This window comes from Grampus griseus (genome assembly GCF_964374135.1).
Source record: "Grampus griseus genome assembly, chromosome: 16".
NCBI classification, from domain to species: domain Eukaryota; kingdom Metazoa; phylum Chordata; class Mammalia; order Artiodactyla; family Delphinidae; genus Grampus; species Grampus griseus.
This window is the reverse complement of record NC_139010.1, coordinates 61,352,936-61,374,534: the sequence shown is the minus strand read 5'-3', so window position 1 is coordinate 61,374,534 and position 21,599 is coordinate 61,352,936. Positions and strand designations below refer to the sequence as shown.

Sequence of the window (21,599 nt, the reverse complement as noted above, 5' to 3'; positions counted from 1 at the left end):
AATGAATTTCATTCCAAATAAGGGAACTTAGAGCAAAGTTCCCTGCCACGGCCCAGTTCAGGCTGGTTTATGTTAGCTGGACAAGACTAAACAGACCCTCACAGTCTCAGTATTAAGCACTAAAAATGAAAAAAACGACTGTCTGTCTCTGTACCATGGGGTGAGGGAGAGGTCGGTGCTCCCCTACGGCCCACTGAGAGGCTCGACAGGCTTGGGGGTGCCGGCCTCCTGGAGGTGTGGGTGTTTGAGGAGAGGCCCTGGGGAGGACAAGGGTTTCAACAGGCAGCGACGTGCAGCAGGCACAGGGCGACGGCGCCGAGGGGCCTGGGGTGGAGGGGGCACGAGGCCCTGCGTTTCTGCAGAGGGGGGACTGTAGAGGGGAACCAGACAACGAGAACGTGGAGAGGGGGAGAGAGAGAGAGAAATGAGGAGAAGGAGTGATGCAGTCAGCGACAAGAAGACCCTGGAAGACTCCTCCTTACCGCCACCTCCCCTGCCAGGACCAGGAGGCCGGCGGGGGGGACCCCACCACTTTCTGGATAACGCAGCACCTGATCCCAGACGCTCCACCTGCGGCCTGCAGTGTGGACACCACAAACCTGAGATAAGAATTGAATTATTTACCAAACAGAGAAGCCTGAAGCAGGACTGCCTTCCTGTTTTCCCACCGGCTCCCTCCAGACACACACGCCTTTTAGCCTGACTCCGCAGGGCCTGCCCCTCCAGCCCTCCATCACTGGGGCCAGCTCCTTTTACAAAGTGCCTTGCCACTGCGGTCTGACAACCCCGGGTGGCAGGCATCACAGTTCCCATCTTAGAACTAGCACTCGGGGAGTGACGTGTCCTGCTCAAGGTCTTTCGTCTGTGGGTGGCAGAGCTAGGATCAACGGTGCCCACGGCTTCTGAATCCATCTTCAGCCTGACAGTCAAGGCCTCCGCACGCACAGGCCACGCTGTCATTGGCCAGCCTTACTTTATCGCCCACACACAGGCAGCTCTGTCTGCTCCATCTGATTCCTGCCCAACCCCCAAGAGCTAGCCCATCTCTATCCACACTTCCCTGCCATTCTTCAAAGCAAATCCCTCCTTCTGGAAGCCCTCCCTGACTCCACTCAGCCTAACTGACCACCCTCCTCTCCTGTGACCTACCTCAGCCCCCGTGATCTGCACCACAAGCACAAGCAGGGCAGGGACCGTGTCTGTCCCCAGAGGCTGGCACGAGGCCTGGTACCTGGGAGGCACCCAAAGAACATCTGTGCCGTCAGGGAATGAACGAATGAACCAACGGTTCCATAGTGCTCTCACCTTCTCTTGCCTTTGCCCGAGAGCCTGGTTTGCGGGAAATGTCATTTCGACAAAGAAAAGAAAGTGGGGCTGTAGCAGCAGCCCTGAAGAGCCCATAGAAAAGTCTGAATTCCCGAGAATCAGCCCATTCTTGCATTCATTTCAAAATATTTGTCAAGTGCCCACTGTGTGAGCCAGGCACTGGCGGCAGCGATACAATGGTGAGTAAACCAGGCAGTAACAGATGCTAACAAGGAAACAGGCCCTGACAGCCAGTGTGATCAGTGCCATGAGGGGAACACAGGCCAGCAGTAGGAGGGGATACAGAGGCTATCTAATCTAGCCAGAGTGTTCAGGGAAGGCTTCCTGGTGGAAGTGATGTCTAAGCTGGGAACTGATGACTGAGCCTAATGATGGCAACAATAACTAATATTTATTGTGCATTTATTACTAGTCAAACTTTACCTCCAGTAAAGAACTGGGGTGTGGAGAAGTGAAGCATCTGGCTCCAGGTGGCTCAGGAGGCAAAGTCTGACCCCAGAGCCCGAGCCTCAACCAACCTGCCTGCCTCCCCTGCCTCCTCACATCTGAGGTATGACTGACTGGCCCAGGTCCCTCCAGATGCCCTGAGAGAACTCCAGAGGCCTGCTGGATGGCACCAGAGTTCAATGTCTGGGTTGGGATTCCACAGCCCAGTGGGACCCCCAGGTCTCTAAGCTTTCCATGTACCTTGGCCAGGCCCAGAGAGTGGCGCCTGAGGGTCCCTGCAGACCCAGATAGAGCCACCCCTACATCCCCAGGACATACTTGGTGGTAGAGAAAACTCCATCTTCTCAGGTTTCCTGAGCTTCCTGGCCACAGGAGAAGGGCTCCTTCTCAAAGGAGAATTTCTTCTGAAACACTAGAGAATTTACCCCCAAGCTGGAAACTCCCTGCTGGCCTTACCCTGACAGCTCTGCACCATTCACCGCTGGCCCCCATTGGACAGAAAAGAGGAAGACCTCTAAGACCAGAAAGTCCACCTGCAACAGGGCAGATGGGGGCTAGGAGGTCACCAGCAACAACCCCTCTGCATCCCAGCCATCCTGCAGAGCACAAGGGAGAGAGCAAGCCCCCTTCAGATCACAGATCATGTCTCCCCGCACCAGCCAGGATGCGTGAGAGCTGGCCCGCTAGGGAGGGAAGCCGCTGGCCCAGCCCGGCCTTGCTCCTGCCTACCAGAGCTACACACCAAGCCCCAGGGACCCAGATTTAACATATCCCACTCCACGTGTGCTCCCTCTCCCCAGGGGCTCCTCAGGACAAGTTAAGATCCGATTGGCACTAACTGGACCAAGCTGGCAGCGCCCAGGGTGGGTTGAGTGCTGTCATCATGGATCTGACTCACAGAATGATGGCTGTCGGTGCCTCTGGAGCCCACCATTAGTGTCACTTTGGGAGGATCAAGCAAGCTCGGATGGTGCTTTGTGAGTCAGCACCACTGCCTGGCCAAGCTTTCAGCGAGAGACCTCGAGCTTACAAGTGATTTATTCTCTGTCTCCCATCCAGGCAAGGGCTGGAATCCAGCCTCTTGACCATCAGTGTATTGGTCCATTCCTCTGCTGGTGGTCCCAGAAAGTCTCCCCTGGAAACAAAAGTGGGTTCGAGTTCTTCCTTTCCTCCCAAGGGCAAAAGACTTCCCATCTGTTAGTAAATAAAACCCCAAGCCCAAGAAGGGAAACTCAACCCAATCGTAGAATAGGGAGCCCCCAAATAGACTCTTGGCCCCCAAAATCAATGCTCAACTGTAATCAAGAATCCTGGACCCTGAAGTGAAAACTCCTCCTAGGAATAAGCTTCTCACCCCAGCATGGAACTCAGACCCTCAAAACAGACGCGTCAATATCAAGCCAAAACCTTGTCTGCAGAAATGGCAGCTTCACCCCTAAAATAGAATCTTTTATCCTGGGAACTAACCCTTAGCACCAGACAGCAAATCCCCACTTTCAGAACAGGCCCTGAATCTCAGGAAATTCTGTTCTCAAAGCCAATCCAGACTCCTCTTATATTTTGTTTCTTTAACACAACCTCAACTTGGGACCAGACAAGGAAACCCAAACTCCCTAAAACGGTTTCCTTCACATTTTGCAGTAGAAGAACCTGAGGACTCTCACGCAACGGGAGCCGCAGTTTTCAGGAGGGCTGCCCTCTGATGCAGAAACTTCCACGTAAGTGGCATCCTGGTCACTCACAGCCTCGTCCCACCACTTCCTCCATCCTCTTGGCTCCAAACCAGGGTCTGTGTGTCTGGCCATTCTCCTCAGCTCCAGAGGATCTGCCGGACCCGGCCCGGGAAAGTGGAAACCCCCTGTGCATCTCTCAGACACTGGCTAGGTTCTCTCTGCCCTGAAAAGAGGATTTTTCCTTATTCATTATTGGTCTGTTCAGGTTTTTTTCTTCATGATTCAATCTTGATAGGTTGTATGTTTCTAGGAATTAATCCATTTCTTCTAGGTTATCCAACTTGTTGGCATATCATTGTTCACAGTGTTCTCTTATGATTCTTTGTGTTTATGTGGTATCAGTTGCAATGTCTCCTCTTTCATAAATGGTTCAATTTATTTGAGACTTCTCTCTTTTTTTTCTCATTCTAGCTAAAGGTTTGTCAATTTTGTTTATCTTTTTTAAAAAACAACACTTAGTTTTGTTGATCTTTTCTATTGTCTTTCCAATCTTTCATTTATTTTCTTCCTTCTACTAACTTTGGGCTTAGTTTGTTCTTTCTCTATTTCCTTGAGGTATAAAATTAGGTTGTTTATTTGAGATCATTCTTTTTTCTTAATGTTAACATTTATCACTATAAACTTCCCTCTTAGAACTGCTTGTGCTGCATCCCATAACATTCCATTGGTATGTTGTGTTTCCATTTTCATTTGTCTCAAGATTTTTTAAATTTCCCTTTTGATTGTTCAGGAGCAGGCTGTTCAACCTCCACGTATTTGTGAATTTTCCCAATTTCCTCCTGTAATTGATTTTTAATTTCATACCATTGTGGTCAGAAAAGATAACTGATATAATTTCAGTCTTCTTCAATATGTTAAGACTTGTTTTGTGGCTAACATATGATCTATCCTAGAGAATTTTCCATGTGCACATAAGAAGAAGAATGTGTAGTCTGCTACTTTTTTTTTTTTTTTTTTTTTGCGGTACGCGGGCCTCTCACTGTTGTGGCCTCTCCCGTTGCGGAGCACAGGCTCCGGACGCGCAGGCTCAGCGGCCATGGCTCACGGCCCTAGCCGCTCCTCAGCATGTGGGATCTTCCCGGACCGGGGCACGAACCTGTGTCCCCTGCATCAGCAGGCAGACTCTCAACCACTGTGCCACCAGGGAAGCCCTAGTCTGCTACTTTTGATGGAATATTCTGTATGTCTGTGAGGTCCATTTGGTCTAAGGTGTAGTTCAAGCCCAATATGTCCACATTGAGTTTCTGTCTGGATGATCTAACCATTGTTGAAAGTGGAGAGTACTTCCCTGGTGGTCCACTGGTTAAGACTCCACGCTTCCAATACAGGGGGCGTGGGTTCGATCCCTGGTCGGGGAACTAAGATCCCACATGCTACACGGCAAGGCCAAAAAAAAAAAGGAAGTGGAGAATTGAAGTCCCCTATTATTATAGTATTGCTATCTATTTCTCCCTTCAGATCTCCTTCAGAGTATTTGCTTTACTTATTTATGTGCTCTGATGTTGGGTATATGTATATTTTCTATAGTTATTTCCTCTTGATGAATTGATCCCTTTATATTGTCTGATATAAGTACAACTACCCCTGTACTCTTTTGGTTTCCATCTGTCTGAAATATCTTTTCCCACCTCTTCACTTACAGCTTATGTGTCCTTAGAGCTGAAGTGAGTCTCTTAGAGTTGGGTAATTTGTTGGGCCTTGTTTTTTTTTGATCCATTCAGTTACTCTATGTCTTTTGATTGGATAATTTAGACTATGTTTAAAGTAATTATTGATAGATAAGGACTTATTGCCATTTTATTAATTGTTTTCTGGATATTTTGCACATCCTTTGTTCTTTTCTTCTTCTATTACTGTCTTCCTTTGTGACTGGATGCCAAAGTGGTATGTTTTGATCCCTCTCTCATTATCTTTTGTGTATCTACTATTGGTTTTTGGTTTGTAGTTACAATGAGGTTTACATAAAACATAGTTACAACCATCTATTTTAAGCTGAAAACAACTTAATTTTGTTAACATACAAAAGCTCAACACTTTTACTCCCTCTCCCAACATTTTATGTTTTTGATGTCACAGTTTACATCTTTTTATATTATATATCCACTAACCAATTATTGTAGTTATAGCTATTTTTAATTCTTTTGTCTTTTAACCTTTATATTAGAGTTATAAGTGATTTACACACCACCATTACAATATTAGAGTATCCTGGATTAGACCACATATTTACATTTACCAGGAAGTTTTACTCTTTCATATGTTTTCATGTTACTAGTTAGTATCCTTTCTTTTCAGCTTAAAGAACTCCTTTAGCATTTCTTGTGAGGTAGGTTTAGTAGTTATGAACTCCTTCAGCTTTTGTTTGTCTGGGAATGTTTGTATCTCACCTTCAACTCTGAAGGACAGCTTTTCTGGGTAAAGTATTCTTATATCTCCTAAAAATAAAAGTCCAGGACCAGATGGCTTCACTGGTGAATTCTACCAAACATTTAAAGAATTAATTCTTATTAAAGAATTAATACCAACCCTTCTCAAACTCCTCCCAAAAAATGAAGAGGAGGGAACAGTTCCAAGTTCATTTTATAAGGTCAGCATTACCCTGTTACCAAGGCCATACAAGGATACTACAAGAAAAGAAAATTACAGGTCAATATCCCTGGTGAAGATAGATGCAAAAATCCTCAACAAAATATTAGCAAACCGGGCTTCCCTGGTGGCGCAGTGGTTGAGAGTCCGCCTGCCAATGCAGGGGACGTGGGTTCGTGCCCCGGTCCGGGAAGATCCCACATGCCGCGGAGCGGCTGGGCCCGTGAGCCATGGCTGCTGAGCCTGCGCGTCCGGAGCCTGTGCTCCGCAACGGGAGAGGCCACAACAGTGAGAGGCCCGCTTACCACAAAAAAAAAAAAAAAAAAATATTAGCAAACCAAATTCAACAACACATTAAAAGTATCATACACCATGATCAAGTGAGATTTATCCCTAGGATGCAAGGATGGTTCAACATATGTAAATTAATAAATGTGATATAACATATTAACAAAATAAAGGCTAAAATCAAATGATCATCAATCACAGATGCATAAAGAGCATTTGATAAAATTCAACATCTTTTCATGATAAACACTCTCCACAAATTAGGTATAGATGGAATGTACCTCAACATAATAAAGGTCAAATATAACAAGCCCACAGCTAACATCATGCTAATAGTGATCAGAAGCAAGAGAAGGATGCCCTCTATTGCCACTTCAACATATTCAACATAGTACTGGAAGTCCTAGCCAGAGCAATTAGGCAAGAAAAAGAACTAAAAGGCATCCAAATCAGAAAGGACAAAGCAAAATTGTCTCTGTTTGCAGATGACACAATCTTGTATACAGAAGACTCTAATAGACTCCATCAAAAAACTGTTAGAATTGATAAATGAGCTCAGTGAAGTTGCAGGATACAAAATCAACATACAGAAGTCAGCTGTGTTTCTATACACTAACAACAAACTATCTGAAAAAGAAATTAAGAAACCAAACTCATTTACAAGAGCATCAAAAAGAATAAAATACTTAGGGGTAAATTCCAAATCTTTACATCTGTACAAGGAAAACTATAAACTATTGATGAAAGAAATTGAAGAAGATAAAAATAAATGCAAAGATATCCCATGTCCATGGATTGAAAGAATTAATATTGTTAAAATGTCTATACCACCCAAAGCAATCTACAGATTCAATGCAATCCCTATAAAAATTCCAATGGCATTTTTCACAAATATAAAAAAAAATCTCAAAATTTGTATGAAACCACAAAAGACCCTGAATGGCTAAAGTAATCTTGAGCAAGAAGAACAAAGCTGGAGGCATCACATTTCCTGATTTCAGACTATACTACAAAGCTATAATAATCAAAACAGTATGCTATTAGCATAAAAAACAGACATATAGATCAATGGAGTAGAATAGAGAGCACAGAAATAAACCCACAGATATATGGTCACCTAATTTTCAACAAAGGTGCCAAGAATATACAATGGGTAAAGGATAGTCTCTTCAATAAAAGGTGCTGGAAAAACTGGATATCAACATGCAAAATAATTAAATGGACCCTCATCGCACACCATGTACAAATATCAACTCAAAATGAATTAAAGATCTAAATGTAAGACCTGAAACCATAAAATTCTTAAAAGAAAACATAAGCGGAAAGCTCCTTGCCGTTGATCTTAGCAATGATTTTTGGGGTTTGACACTCAAAGCAGAAGCAACAAAAGAAAAAATAAACAAGTGAGACTACATCAAACTAAAAAGGTTTTGCACAGCAAGGGAAAAAATCAACAAAATGAAAAGGTACCCTATGGAATGGGAGAAAATATTTGCAAGCCATATATCTGATAAGGGGCTAATTTCCAAAAAAATAAAAAACTCTTACAACTCAATAGCAATAAATAAATAAATAACTCAATTGAAAAATGGGCAAGGACCTGAATAGTCATTTTTCCAAATAAGAAATACAAATGGCCAGCAGGTACATGAAAAGATGCTCAACATCACTAATCATCAGGGAAATGCAAATCAAAACCACAATGAGATATCACCTAACACTTGTTAGGACATCTATAATCAAAAAGACAAGAGATAACAAATATTGATGAGGATGTGGAGAAAAGGGAACCCTTGTCATTCTTGGTGGGAATGTAAATTGATACAGCCATTTTGGAAAATAGTATGGAGGTTCCTCAAGAAATTAAAAATAGAACTACCATATGATCCAGCAGTCCCACTTCTGGGTATATACCCAAAGGAAATGAAATCACTATCTTGAGGAGATATTTATACATCCATGTTCATTGCCACATTATTCACAACAGCCAAGATACAGTAACAACCTAAGTGTCTGTTGATGGATGAATGGATAAAGAAAATACGGTATATATGTATATATATATATATATATACACACAATGAAATATTACTCAGTCATAAAAAGAAGAATATCTTGCTATTTGGGGCAACCTGAATGAATGTGGAGGGCCTTATACTAAGTGAAATAAGCCAGAGAAAAGACATAGAAAGATAACCATACAGTATCACTTACACGTGGAATCCAAAAAAATGAGGTGGGGTTGAATTAAAAGAAATAGAGTAGAATGGTGGTTGACAAGGACTAGGGGTGGGGAAAATGGGGAAATGTTGGTTAAAAGATACAAACTTTCAGTTATAAGATAAATAAGTTCTGAGTATATAATATACAGCATGGTGACTATGGTTCATAATACTTGTATACTTGAAATTTGTTAAGAGTAGATCTTAGGCATTCTCAACAACAGCAACAGAAAAAGTAACTGTGAGGCGATGAGTGTGTTAATTAACTTGGTTGCAGGAATCATTTCTATATATATATATATATATATATATATACACCTAATCATCACGTTGTACACTTTAAGTGCATTACAATTTTATTTGTCAATTATACCACAATAAAGATGGTGGGAAAAAAGAGGCTGTTTCCTGCAAACAACTGGAGTGTGGGGCCAGGGATAGAACCTGTTGCCTCAGGCAGGGATGGGCAATCTATTGGGTCCAAGCTCTGCCTTCATGCCTGGAAGCTAAAGGAGAGTCCAGGGGGCTCCAGGCAGGAAGAGGCCCTGGCTGGTCCTCCTGGGATCAGGATGGGGTTCTTCACGCACTCCAGTCTAGCCTGAGAGCCAGGGTCAAGAATGGGTATTAAGGTAATGTTGATTCTGGGCCCATGAAGAGGCCCAGAAAGAGGCTGGAACAGGACTCAGAAGTACAGGCTTTCATAATCCTGTGACAATCTGGGCCTCAGTTTCTCCTCTGTAAAGTGGGGCTATGAATCCTGGTCATGGGACCCCAATGAGATCCCACAGGAGGAAGCAGGAGGGAATTGTTGGAGGATATTCAGATGCAAGGTTCACAGCTCTGGGAAGTCTCTAAACTCAGGACAAAGACAAAGAGCTTTTTTTTCTCTCCTCTCTTCCCCTTTCCCACCCGCTGCCTCATTTCTCAGCCATTTTTCCTCATTCTCTTTTACTCTATGGCCATCCATCCAGTCCTTCCTGCTTTCCCTTCCCTTGACAGTTTAATAATTTAATAAGTACTGAGCCCCAGGGTGAGGGTCTGGGGCTTTGATCTCAACTGTGGGAAAACCAGAGCAGCCTTGGCCTGTCTGGGCTGATTTATGGCCACCTGTTACGGTTTGTGTGTGTACGCTGGGGGAATTGGCACCCACGGGGAGCAAGGAGCCACCTGAGAAAGCTTGGCTAGGTTGGGACTGAAGGCCCTGGCTCGGAGGCCTGCAGAAGCCACATGCACATCACAACACAGGTGCCAGGGCCCCACCTCTGCCCACCTGGGAGCCACCTGTGACAGGCAGAGGGGACATTAATTATCAATGATGTCCCGGGGGTAGGGTAGAGCCAGGAGCTCAGGGCCAGCCCTGCCCTGCTCACCTGTCTCTCCTCCTGGCTCTAAGACCTCAAGGCCTTGGGTGGGACACAGCTCTCAAGGGAACACTCACACATCAGCGTGCTCACCCCCGACCTCCCAAGAGGCCCACCCTCCCAGTGTGTAGCCAAGCTCCTCCACGCCAAGCCACCCGGGTGCCTCACTGACCACTGCCCCAGAAGTCAGAACCCTCTGACACATGTCAGCACAAGCAGGTCCTCTACATCTCCCTCTCCACTTCCAAATCTTCAGGCCGACCTTCTAAAGGATTTCCCAAATCAATCTACTTGCCTGGCTGCTCACTGCCCTGCCCAGTAGAGGCCACACCTCTCCTCCACTGGAAGACTGCAGCAGCCTCCTGCCTGGCCCTCCCCTGCCCCTCTCTTGCCCCAGAGCTTCCTAAGGCATCTAAAAGATCTTGTCACTCTTCTGTTTAAAACCCTTCAATAGTTCCCCTCGGGACAGCACACATCACAGTTGGCATGATCATTCGTCCCCCTCGGGTGTCCCTCTGGAATTAACTTCTGCCAAACCCTGAGAGCATCATCCAGCAATGTCAGAGCCTTGAGACCTCATTAGCACCTGGTTCAATCCAGCTGTATGACCTTGGACAAGTCACTTCCCCTCTCCAGGGCTGAGCACTCCAGATCTGAGCTGAGAAAGGAGGTAGGACAAAATGACCTCTGATTTGGGTCTGATGTTGGAAGTCAGTGGCCACCACCCCTTCCATCAGCCCCATGCACACACCTGACCACCTGCCAGTCCTCTCCCTTCATGGAGAATGTATTCAAAGGGAGCATTTGCTGGGAAGATCAGGGTAAAAAAAGGAAAGGAAAGCAAACACAGAGAAGAAAGGCTCCAGGACCCTTCTGCCGCTATGGACTGATGTCTGAATTGGATGAGCGATTCATGGGCCATGAGCACCTCAAGGGCAGAGACGATGCCCAGTACTCACCTCCCAATTCTCCATGCCTAGCACCAGGCCCGGCACAGAGGGCACTGACACATGAAGTGAATCAGCTGGCGCATCCTCTCCGTTTCACTCAACTCTGATCAGGGCAAAGTGCCTCCTCTCCTCACTCTTAGGGGCACCTGGACACCCCCACCTGGACACACACACTGTCCCATTCTGTGGAGAAGATCAGCCTTTCAGTAGATGCCAGGGAGAGGCTGGGGCAAGCCAAGGGGAAAGGTGAAGGTCAAAGTCAGGAGCGTGTGGAAGCGCCGCCACCCTAATCATAAGACAGCACTTACCCCTGGCAATGTTCTCCCTTTCCTGTCCCCACCCCAACCTCTGGAGCAGCCAGCAAGGCATTCTGGGGCCATCCAGAAAAGCCAGTAGACATACTTCCCTCCCCTCTCCCATCATCCCAAGAGGGTCCTCTCTCCTCCTCCTGCCCCGCCCCCAACACACAGACAGCCTGTGGGACCAGAAACTTGCCTCCATGGACAGAGAGGCAAGGCAGTGGCCACTTAATGATTTTCTGCTGAAAGTTCCGTGGCCTGGAAGGCTGGGATGACACAGCCGGGACTCAGCCCCTGAGTCAGCAGCAGCGGTGATCCAACACCCAGCTCCATCCTCAACAGGGGATGGTGCCAGGCCCCTTCCAGGAACAACCTTCAATGCGCCCTCCACACCCAGCTCAGTGCTCTCAACTAGGAGTGGTACTGCCCCCTCTGGGGTGCTTTTAAAAATATGGGAAGAGTTATTTGTTTTTTTAATGACAGTGACATTTAAGCTGGCCAGTGACATTTAATAGTCAGGGATGCTACAGGGAGACCAGCTCGCTGCTTTGTGACCACCTAGAGGGGTGGGATAGGGAGGGTGGGAGGGAGGTGCAAGAGGGAGGGGATATGGGGATGTATGTATAGGTATAGCTGATTCACTTTGTTATACGGCAGAAACTAACACACCATTGTAAAGCAATTATACTCCTATAAAGATGTTAAAAAAAAAGAGTGAATATATGTATATGTATAACTGATTCACTTTGCTGTACTCCTGAAACTAACACAACATTGTAAATCAACTATACTCCAATAAAAATTTTTTAAAAGAATTTAAAAAAATAAAAATATTTTTTTTTAAAGTCAGGGATGCTAAATGAATAGTTCCACACCCAACATGGCAGGAGCACCCCCAGGAACATGAAGCCAAGCCCTACTCATTTTCAGGTCACTTCCCTGGTCATTTCACTTCCCAGACCCCCAAGACCAGGTCAGGTTCCCCCAAGTTCCCTGGTCTTCTGTTTCACAGCCCTTATTCAAATGTAACTGCTTGGGTAAGGAACTAAAGAAAGAGTTGACAGAACAGTTAAAGTAGTGCCCCCGCCTCAAGGAGGTAGAGCATAGCTCTCTGCCCCTTAGTGTGGGCTGCACATAGGACTTCCTTTCAAAGAGCGCAAGATGGGGAGAAAAGTGCACCTTTAACTTTACAGTGGAGAAACCTGACAAGCACTACCTCAGCCTGTGATCAAGGTCAGCATTCACCGTGATAAATCATGCTGAGAACACACACCGTTGATATGATGCAACTAAAACAGCACTTCCCCTCTATGGTCTTTCTCTCCAAAACCTATAACCACAGTCTAATCGTGAAAATAGCAGAAAAATCCCAGTGAAAGGACAGTCTACAAAATACCTAATCAACACTCCTCAAAACTGTCAAGGTCATCAAAACCAAGGAACGTGTGAGAAATTGTCACAACCAAGAGGAGCATAAGAAAACACAACTATATACATATAAAATGTGGTAGCTAAAAATATACTGTGGTATCCCGGATGGGATCCTAGTACAGAAAAAGAACATGAAGGAAAACTGAGGAAATTGGAGTAAAGTACAGACATTAGTTAATAACCACGTATCAGTAGTGGTACGTTAATGTCACAAACGTTCCATACACACACGTAAGATGTTAATAATGGAGGAAACTGGGCATGGGCTATGTGGAAACTCTCTGCTATTTTGCAATAATTCTGTAAATCTAAAACTGTTCTAAATGAAAAGGGTTTTTTTTGGGTTTTTTGGGGTTTTTTAGTGGTAGCGCCAAAGTCAGAGAGATCTTGGCTAGAATCCCAGCTCTGACTCATACCAGCCACGTGACCTTGGGCAAGTTACTTAACCTCGCTAAGCCTCAGTTTATAAATGGGGCTAATAATCACACTTACTTCACATGGTTGTTTTAAAGGTTAAATGAGATAATAGGTGAAAAGAGCTTAGCACAGTCTCTATCTAGCATATAATATGTTAGTAATTATTATCATACTCGGATTCATTTGTTCATTTGCCATTTTTGCTCTCAGCTCCATGGAGGGAAAGTCCCATGGCAGCGAGCCCTCATCCTTTTGTGTTCCACCGTATCCTCACGCCTAGGAGAACGGCTGGCTCATCATTGATGCTTAGCATGTTTGTTAAACAACAGAATGAGCCTCCGCACCAGAGCATCCCTGGAACCCCAACTCTCACCCTGGGAGAACTTCAGTTCTGGAGCCCAGCGCAGAGCCCAGCCTACTCCAGAGCTGCAGCGAGAGCAGAGAGAAAGCCAAAGACTCCACCTGCCTGCCTGTGACTCTTCCTCTTCTTCTAGCCCTGCTTTTCTCTTTGCCCCGCGCTCCACAGGCATCAGCACCTGCTCATTTCCCAAAGCAGCAGGATCTGGGTAATGACCTCTGATAAACATCTTTTAATAAACCCTGTAGCTGGATCTGTCATCCAGAAGCTATATCCTCCCCCCTTCCCACCCTCACCCCCATCTCCTCCCACTTCCTGGGCTGGCCCATTAGTGCCTCTGGTCTCACCAGGCAGGCCCCCAGGCCCCCAGGGCCTCTGGACTCTGGCTTGCTGGGGAATGTCCAACAGGCTGCCTGGGCTATTCCATAAGCCTGACCTTCACCACAGGCCTGCAGTCTCAGTGGCCCGGTCTGGCCTGGCTCCGCCTGTGCCACCCAGCCTGACCGCTGGCCAGTCCACTTCCCTCCAGCCCTGCAGGCAGTTTTCCCAGGCGTTACCAAGGAGACCACTCGCATCCTGCCCAGGGTTGCCAAAGCAACCAGATCAGGGAGAAGCAGCCCCTCAGCCTCCAGCCCCTGGGTGTGCAGGACCAGGAGTGAGAGAGTCACAAACCAACAGGAAATAGGCCCAGGCAGCTGGCATATCCAGATGGAGGCATCCCTGGCATCCCCTGGGCAGTGTCCCACTCCTGTCCTCCTTCCTCCTGCCTTTTCCTCCTTTTGTTACTGCCCTTGCCCATGCTGTCACCATCTTGCACTCTGTGATTTAGAGCCAATGCCTGGGCCTCAATGTGCACAACTTCGAAGTGGGCACATGCCATCTCAGAGGGTCAGGGAAAAGAAAGCCCCAGTATGCAGAAATTCCCCCCGAGGCCAATTTTCTCCCTCATGGGCTTTGGTGTCCTAGATAGAAATCTCAGCTCTGCCATTTCCTAGCTTATTGTTTCTGGACAGCATTCTTAATATACATAAGTCTCAGTTTTTGCACCTATAAAATGGGAATAATAATACCTACTTCACATTTATTGAGCGACTAAATGAATTAATCTATGTGAATGAACCTAGCATAGTGCCCAGCATCAGGACTTGTACTTCTTAAAAATCCTTTTTTTTTTTTTTCCTGATGTGCAATAGCCCTGCTGACCATAGTCATTGGTCAGAAATGCTTCCAGATTCACCCACGGGAAAGCCTAGATGAGGTCGTCAACTTGGCTGTCCCACCCAGCCCTTTCAGCTTGGCCTAGGACAGAAGCCCTGTAGCTCCATTAACCTCCCAGCAGCTCAGGATGCTTCATTCCCTCCTCCCCCCTCCTCTGCTGATGCTGCTGTTTAAAGGAAATCACTACACTCCTCTGCTCAAAAGCCACCCATAGCTCCCACTGCCCACAGGATCGATCTAAACTCATCCTGGAATCCAAGGCCCTGCAAGATCTGGCATCAGTCTATCTTCAAAGATTGATCCGTTCATCTCCCCACTGGGGGGTCTCACATCCCAGGTGGGAGGGACGGCTCACTGTCTCTGTCAACACCTTGCATTTTCCTGCCTCCGCACCTTTGCTGCCACGCCCTCACCAAGATGCCCTTGAAAAGGTCCATTCCAAATCTCCATCCAGCCTCAGGCTCCCCTCCTCTGAGACGCCTGATCTCACCAACTCCAAGAGTGCCAGAGTGGGTCTGTTCTGAGGCCCCACAGCCTGGATAATTCTCAGACTCTGAGGCATATCAGAATGAGCTGGGGCTCTTGTTACACATGCAGGTTGGGGAGCCCCATCCCCAAGGTATTCTGAGACAGTAGGTCTGGCCTGGGGGCTGGGAACCTGCCTTTTAGATGTGCTTTCAAGCTGACGCTAATGCTGGTGCAGGCAGTAGAAAAACCTCACTGTGAGAAACACTGGCCCGAAGGAACAGAAAGTTCCCTTGAAAGTGTCTGATGACTGGCTGAAGGGTCTACATGGCTCAAAGCCCTACAGAGGAGGTGGAAGGGGCAGGGGTTGGGAAGGAGCATGAAGAACCCCATGGTACTCCCTTTCCCTCCTTTGGGGCCCTGTCCAGAGGCCAGGAGATTGCTCCCCAGTTCCTTTCCTACAATGGAAGACAGAGCCCACCTAGAGTGAATTCTATAAGGGCAAGATATATAGTGGTCACAAGAGTGAACTCTAAAGTCAGACAGACCTGGGTTTGAATCCCAGCTCCATCAGTTACTAACTGTGTGGTCTGGGATTAGTCACTTAACCTCTCTGAGCCTTTCTTTCCCCATATATAAAATGGTGACAATGATACCTCCCCCTCAGCAGGTTGTCAGTAGGATATTAATAGAAATAATCTACACGGAAGTACTTGGCACACAGTAACCACCCAACACATGGTGGCTCTTATAAATCTTATTTTTTATGATTAACAATATAGGGTTCAAAGGTCAGACTGAATGAAAACCCAACAGGGTGTGCAGGACAGGTGCTCTGGGTTCAACATGGGGGCTGTCTCAGCCCAGCTTCTCTGAAGTCTTGGGGGGGCAGAGGAGGCCACCAGCCCCCACCCCTTCACCGTGCCAGGTCTGTCTGCTGCATTGCTGGGAGCAGAGAGATGGATGAGCTCACCTAACCTGCAAGTGTCATGACAACTACGGGAGGAACCCAGACAAGGGCTGTGGGAATATCTGTGGGTTGGCCAAAGAATGGAGGCCTTGAATCTCCGATTATGGCAGGCTGGGTCATGACATTGAAGACTGTTGATAGGGGACAGGCGAGATGAAAGGCATACTCTAGGAGGATCCCTCTGGCATCAAAGGAGGAATGGGAGGCAAAGAGGCCAGCTAGATCTGGGAGGAGGACCCAGATCAGGAAAGTAGCAGCAAGGTTGTGAAGGTTGGAAAATGGCTAGGGCCTTGTCCTAGGAGAATGCATCCCCCACCCCTGGCCTCAGGGAGCAGTGAGGAGATTCAGGGTCTGCAGAAAGTTCCTGCAGCTCACACCGGTCCACCTCAAAGAATCAAAGCTCCTTGGCCAACCTTAGAAGCTCCTCCCTCTGCCTGCCGGGAGCCTCAGCCACCATGGAAAAGAAACTGAAGACAACAGGTGTCTGGCTGGTGTCACACCCAACCAAAGCTGGACGGAGACAACCTCCCTACATCTGTCACAACCAGCGGCTTTGTGAAATGTCCAATTCAAAAGCACCAGCTTTGAAAAGATGGAGGTTCACTCCTTGGTATATACCCCAAAGAACAGAAAACAGGTGTTCAAACAAAAACGTATACACAGATCTTCACAGCACAAAAGTCCCAATAACCAAAAGGTGGAACAATCCAAATAGCCATCAAAAATATCATCAAGGGCTGCCCTGGTGGCGCAGTGGTTGGGAGTCCGCCTGCCGACGCGGGGGACACAGGTCCATGGCCCAGTCCAGGAAGATCACACATGCCGTGGAGCGGCTGGGCCCATGAGCCATGGCCGCTGAGCCTGCGCGTCCAGAGCCTGTGCTCCGCAACGGGAGAGGCCACAAAAGTGAGAGGCCCGCGTACCGCAAAAAATATATATATCCATCAACTGGCAAGTGGATCAGCAAAACGTGGCATAGCTGTATAATGGAACATTATTCAGCCACAGAAGGGAAAGAAGATACATATTACAGCACGGATAAGCCTTGAAAACATTACGCTAAGTGAAAGAAATCAGACTCAAAAGAACAAATATAGTGTGATTCCATCTATATGAAATGTCCAGTATAGGCAAATGCCTAGAGGCAGAAAGTAGATTAGTGGTTGCCAGGGATTCAGGGGAGGGAGTAATAAGGAGTGACTGCTTCATTGGTACAGGCTTCCCTTTTGGGGTGATGAAAATGTTCCGGAACTAGACAGAGGCGGTGGTTGCACAACATTGTGACTGTACTAAATGCCAGTTAATTGTACACTTTAAAACGTTAAAACTGTGAATTTTACCACAATAAAAAAAAAAACAGTGATAGGAGGTGGCTTATCCAACCCCCATCTATGGGTGACCACTGGGACTGAGTCGTCCTCCCCATAGGCTTTCCTAGTTACCTTTCCCCCAACACTTAGCACCAAGCAGGCAGGCACTCAGAAAGAGATGGGGAAGGAGGAAGATCTTCATTATCTGTATTTGTCTCCATGACACATGAATCCCCTGCCCCAGTCACCCCGTTCCCATCACTGAGAATATATACACACACTCACTCATCCCACCTCCAAGCCTTTGCTGCACGTCCCTTGCCCTACCCTCCTCTCCACACCCTAGGACTCTCGCTGCACCCCTTGCCATCGATCCAACTTCTACAGTTCCTTCCATGTCCAGCTCAAATTCTTCCCTGACCCCCCATTTCTGACTTCTGCCCACACATATCTGGGATTTCAACAATCCAACCAAGCATTTGATTCCATTCCTTCCCTCAGTCCTACCTTATCAAGTACATCTTCAGTCTGTGAATCTACAGAGATGTCATGAGCCCTCACCTCTGACCCAGGCACATGGCAGCTCCTTATAACTGTCTGTTGGTCCTAATCCCAGAGCTATACCTTGGACCTCTCCCGTGGACACTCCTAGACCAACACTGTTCAGACCCCAGTGGGAATCACCAGCAGTGGAGTGAGGTCAGTGTGTCTTCAGGAAGAAGACCAAAGTCTACCACCTGACAGGTGATGGACGAGCCTCATTTCACGTCAGCCTGACAGCCAGACCAATCTTAGATCTCTAGTGAGTCTCAGGGTCCCTGTTATGCCAGGTCCTTTCCAGTTGTTTTAATTAAAATGGTGAGAAATCAATAGATTGCAATTATGGAAGGAGAAAAAAAATCGAGAGTTCCCTGCCTCCCACCAGCAAATTTCTGGATGCACACTGATAAGAATCGGAGCTGAAAGCTGTCCCAGCAGAACTCAGGGTGAACAGTCTTGGAATCACAGCCAGTATCAAGGTCATACCAATAAAATGGGGATGGAATTCTGGATGACCACTGATGTATCAGAGAAGACTCCTAGGTCAATGCTGATACAGTTAGAAAGGAACTTGGAGTGAACATTAAAACAATCACAGACAGGGAAGACATATGGGAACATATGTTTATGTATGACTGATTCACTTTGTTATAAAGCAGAAACTAACACACCATTGTAAAGCAATTATACCCCAATAAAGATGTTAAAAAAAAAAAAAAAAAAAACAATCACAGAATAAAATTGATGGCTCTGTTAGGATGGGGAAAAGTCAGGCTGAGAAGCAGGATAAGGGGACCCTGGATGAAGGAACCCATGGGCAGCCTTCACGGCATGCTCTGATCCTTCATCTCAGGCTTGGAAGGAGCAGAACCAAAATTCTCCCGGCCACCTAGGTTTGTGGTTAGGGACAGAGGAGAGTGGATTCTGGTAAGCTGAGCCTGAAGGGAGATGGGCAGTGGGAGGGAGACTGCTGGCAGGGAGACTTTCTCCACCATTTACTCCCACTGAATAAGAACTGATCTCTGTAAACCAGGGAGGCAGCAAAAAGGGGCCTTCCCAGGCCAGATAGGTGGGGATTCAGGCAGAGGAGGAGGCTAGGGTGGGAGCAGGGACATGGGAGGGCCTCAGACCCTCTCCTGCTCACCATCCCTTGCCAAAGACCCCAGCCACAGAGACCTCACATCCCCACAATCCCAATTTAGGTTAAAAGGGGTGCAATTATGGAGGCCTTTGCTGGGCTTCCCTAGGGTCATGGATGGAGCACAGCCTTCTTGGGGCAGTTGGTGAGCATTCAAGCACCAAGTCAACTCACCGGTCCCCAGCTAACCCCTGCCCTTGAAGGACTTAGTCTGGCTTTGCCACCTTCTCTTAACTGACCCACTGAGTAACTGGTCAATTCACTCTCCCCTTCCCTCATTCTTCTCCCTTGTAAGGGAGGACATTGAACTGGATGACAACCACGGGTTCCTCCATCATTATAAATCTGTTTTCAATGCTCAGAAACAGTCTTCATACATCTAATACTTACAGCTGATTATAAAAAATAATACTTGTTTATTGTAGAAATTTTAGAAAAGAGCAGAATATAAAAAAGAAAAGAAAAAATCTTATGTGATCTCATTACCCAGAGGAAACAATTGTTAACCTTTGAGAAACTTTCTTTCAAGGGCTGTTTGATTTTTTTTTTTTTTTTTGCCTTCATAATATTTTAACAAAATTGGGCTGTTACAGTCTACACAACTTTGTATGCTGCTTTTTACAACTGTCATTATGCTGCTGTGAGCACTTCCCCAAGTGATCAAATATTCTTCAATAATACTATTTTAAAGATTGCATAATACTCCACCAAGAGGATCCACCACGATTTCAGTGCATTTAGGTTGTTTTCCTAGTATAAACAACACTACCATGAACATCCTAGGCCTAGCACATAAGTGTTTGCCTGCATTTCCATTTTCTTAGGATCAGTTCTTCAGGTGGAATCACAAGGTCAATGAAGATTATATTTTAAAAGGTCTTGACAGGTACCGCCATATTAAGTTCCAGAAAGACACAACAAACCCGTTGATTTTCCTGAGCCAAGTGAGAGCTGAAGTTCTGAAAGGGTTGGAGTTAGAATGCAGGACGGCGGTCCCACCTCTCCTCCTCTCCCCGACTCCTGATGGTTAACTGTCCAGCAAAAGAGAGGACAGAATTCCAAGTCAGAAGATACAGGTCTGCAGCCTGGTTCTGCCTCTCTGGCTTTGGGAACGTGAAACAAGCATTCGTTCTCCTCAACTGTAACATGGGCATGATTAGCTCTGAGGACTCCCCAGAGCAGTTTCCTTGCCCACTTGAAAAGGTATTTGTGAAAGTTCTTTGTAAACTTCAACGCTTTGTCAAAGGGCATTACTAGTATCCTTCTCATAAGCTGGGGGTCAGTGGGGGTGGGTCTCAAGAAGTGGGTTGTTCTTTGTGAAAGTCCAAGGGCTTCCCTTCCTGACTCTTAGCCATAAGAATGCCCAGCCAGTGTTGGCTGGTTTTGAGGGTGAAAGAAAAGGAGCTTCCCGAAGGGAATCTGTGGGCTCTGAGGGCCTGGGAGGATCCAGGTGTGTCTTCCAAAGGTCAGAGACAGCACTGAAGAGTTAAAGCCAAGAACAGGGCTTGGGGCCTCCCTGAGGGTGCTGGGTGGGTCGAGGGACTTGGAGGGCAAAGACCTTCTCGGTAAATGTTACTCTGTCTCAAGGCTCCCAGGCCCTCCTTTCCAGAGTTTCAACTGGACATCTAACCTTTGGGGAACCAGAAAACAACCTGATTCAGTGGATACAAAAAGTCAGTAGCTGCAGAGGACTCCAGAGGCCACCGGCTCTGGCCCAGTCTTCCAGGCTGTTGTTAATCTGTCCTGGATTTTTAAGACCCTCCAATCGGAAATGCAACTAGTGCTTCCAGCATCACCTCTCCAGCCATGGGCAGATGAAAAAGGAGACAATGGTGCTTCCCTTGGGAAGCACAGCTGGCCAGCCCGAGCATCCTGCCACACTCCCCTACCCACCTGGCAAATGCCCTTCCTCACCCCTGCACGCTCGCCTAGCATCATGGCCTGAGGGGACTCCAGTGACGTTTCTGGTGCTGGCTGGGAGAACTGCGTAGACCCCACGCAACACCAGCCTCCCTGATTTTCACCGTCATCACTAGCAGCCCCCCACCTCCAGCGCACCTCCATGGCCGAGGTGCACCTCCCATCTCCAAATACGCACAACAGGTGGCACCTGCCCGGCCTCGCCAGCCACACCTCTCCACCTCTCCCTGCCCCTCCGCCTGCGCCCCAGTCCTCCAGCTGCGCCCGGCCCCGGCGGAGCCTTACCTTTGATGTTTTGGGGGTGGCCCCGTGGCGCCCGGCTCGGGTTTCCTCGGGGCAGAGAGGGGATACTGGAGAAGTTGTTACCCATGGCATCCGGCCCCAGGGGGTTCGGTGCTCGCGGGGGGCAGGCGAGGCTGAGCAGCAGAGGAGGTACGGTGTGCAAGTGTGTGCGCGCGCCGGCGCGCGCGCCGCCGGGGGAGGGCCCTGGTGGGGCTGCGGCAGGGGGCGGGCAGGCCGCTCTTCTCCTCCCAGTCTCCGGGCTCCTCGGTCCTCGGCGGGGCCTGCCCGCCGCGGGGGCCCTCTACCTGCCTGCCATTTTCCGCGGCGGGCGCGCCCCT

The 21,599-nt window shown here is 47.5% G+C and overlaps 1 protein-coding gene across 1 annotated transcript in view; it reads right to left on the bottom strand.

The window, feature by feature from the left end:
* The window catches only part of NEURL1 (neuralized E3 ubiquitin protein ligase 1), a gene marked incomplete at its 5' end in the record, with an annotated part of 80,293 nt that extends 58,913 nt beyond the window's left edge, over positions 1-21,380 (bottom strand). The window contains one exon of the mRNA XM_082673399.1: positions 21,265-21,380. Coding sequence (XP_082529525.1) covers positions 21,265-21,349 — 85 coding nt within the window. The remainder of the gene's footprint in view (positions 1-21,264) is intronic.
* Positions 21,381-21,599: the final 219 nt, after the last annotated feature.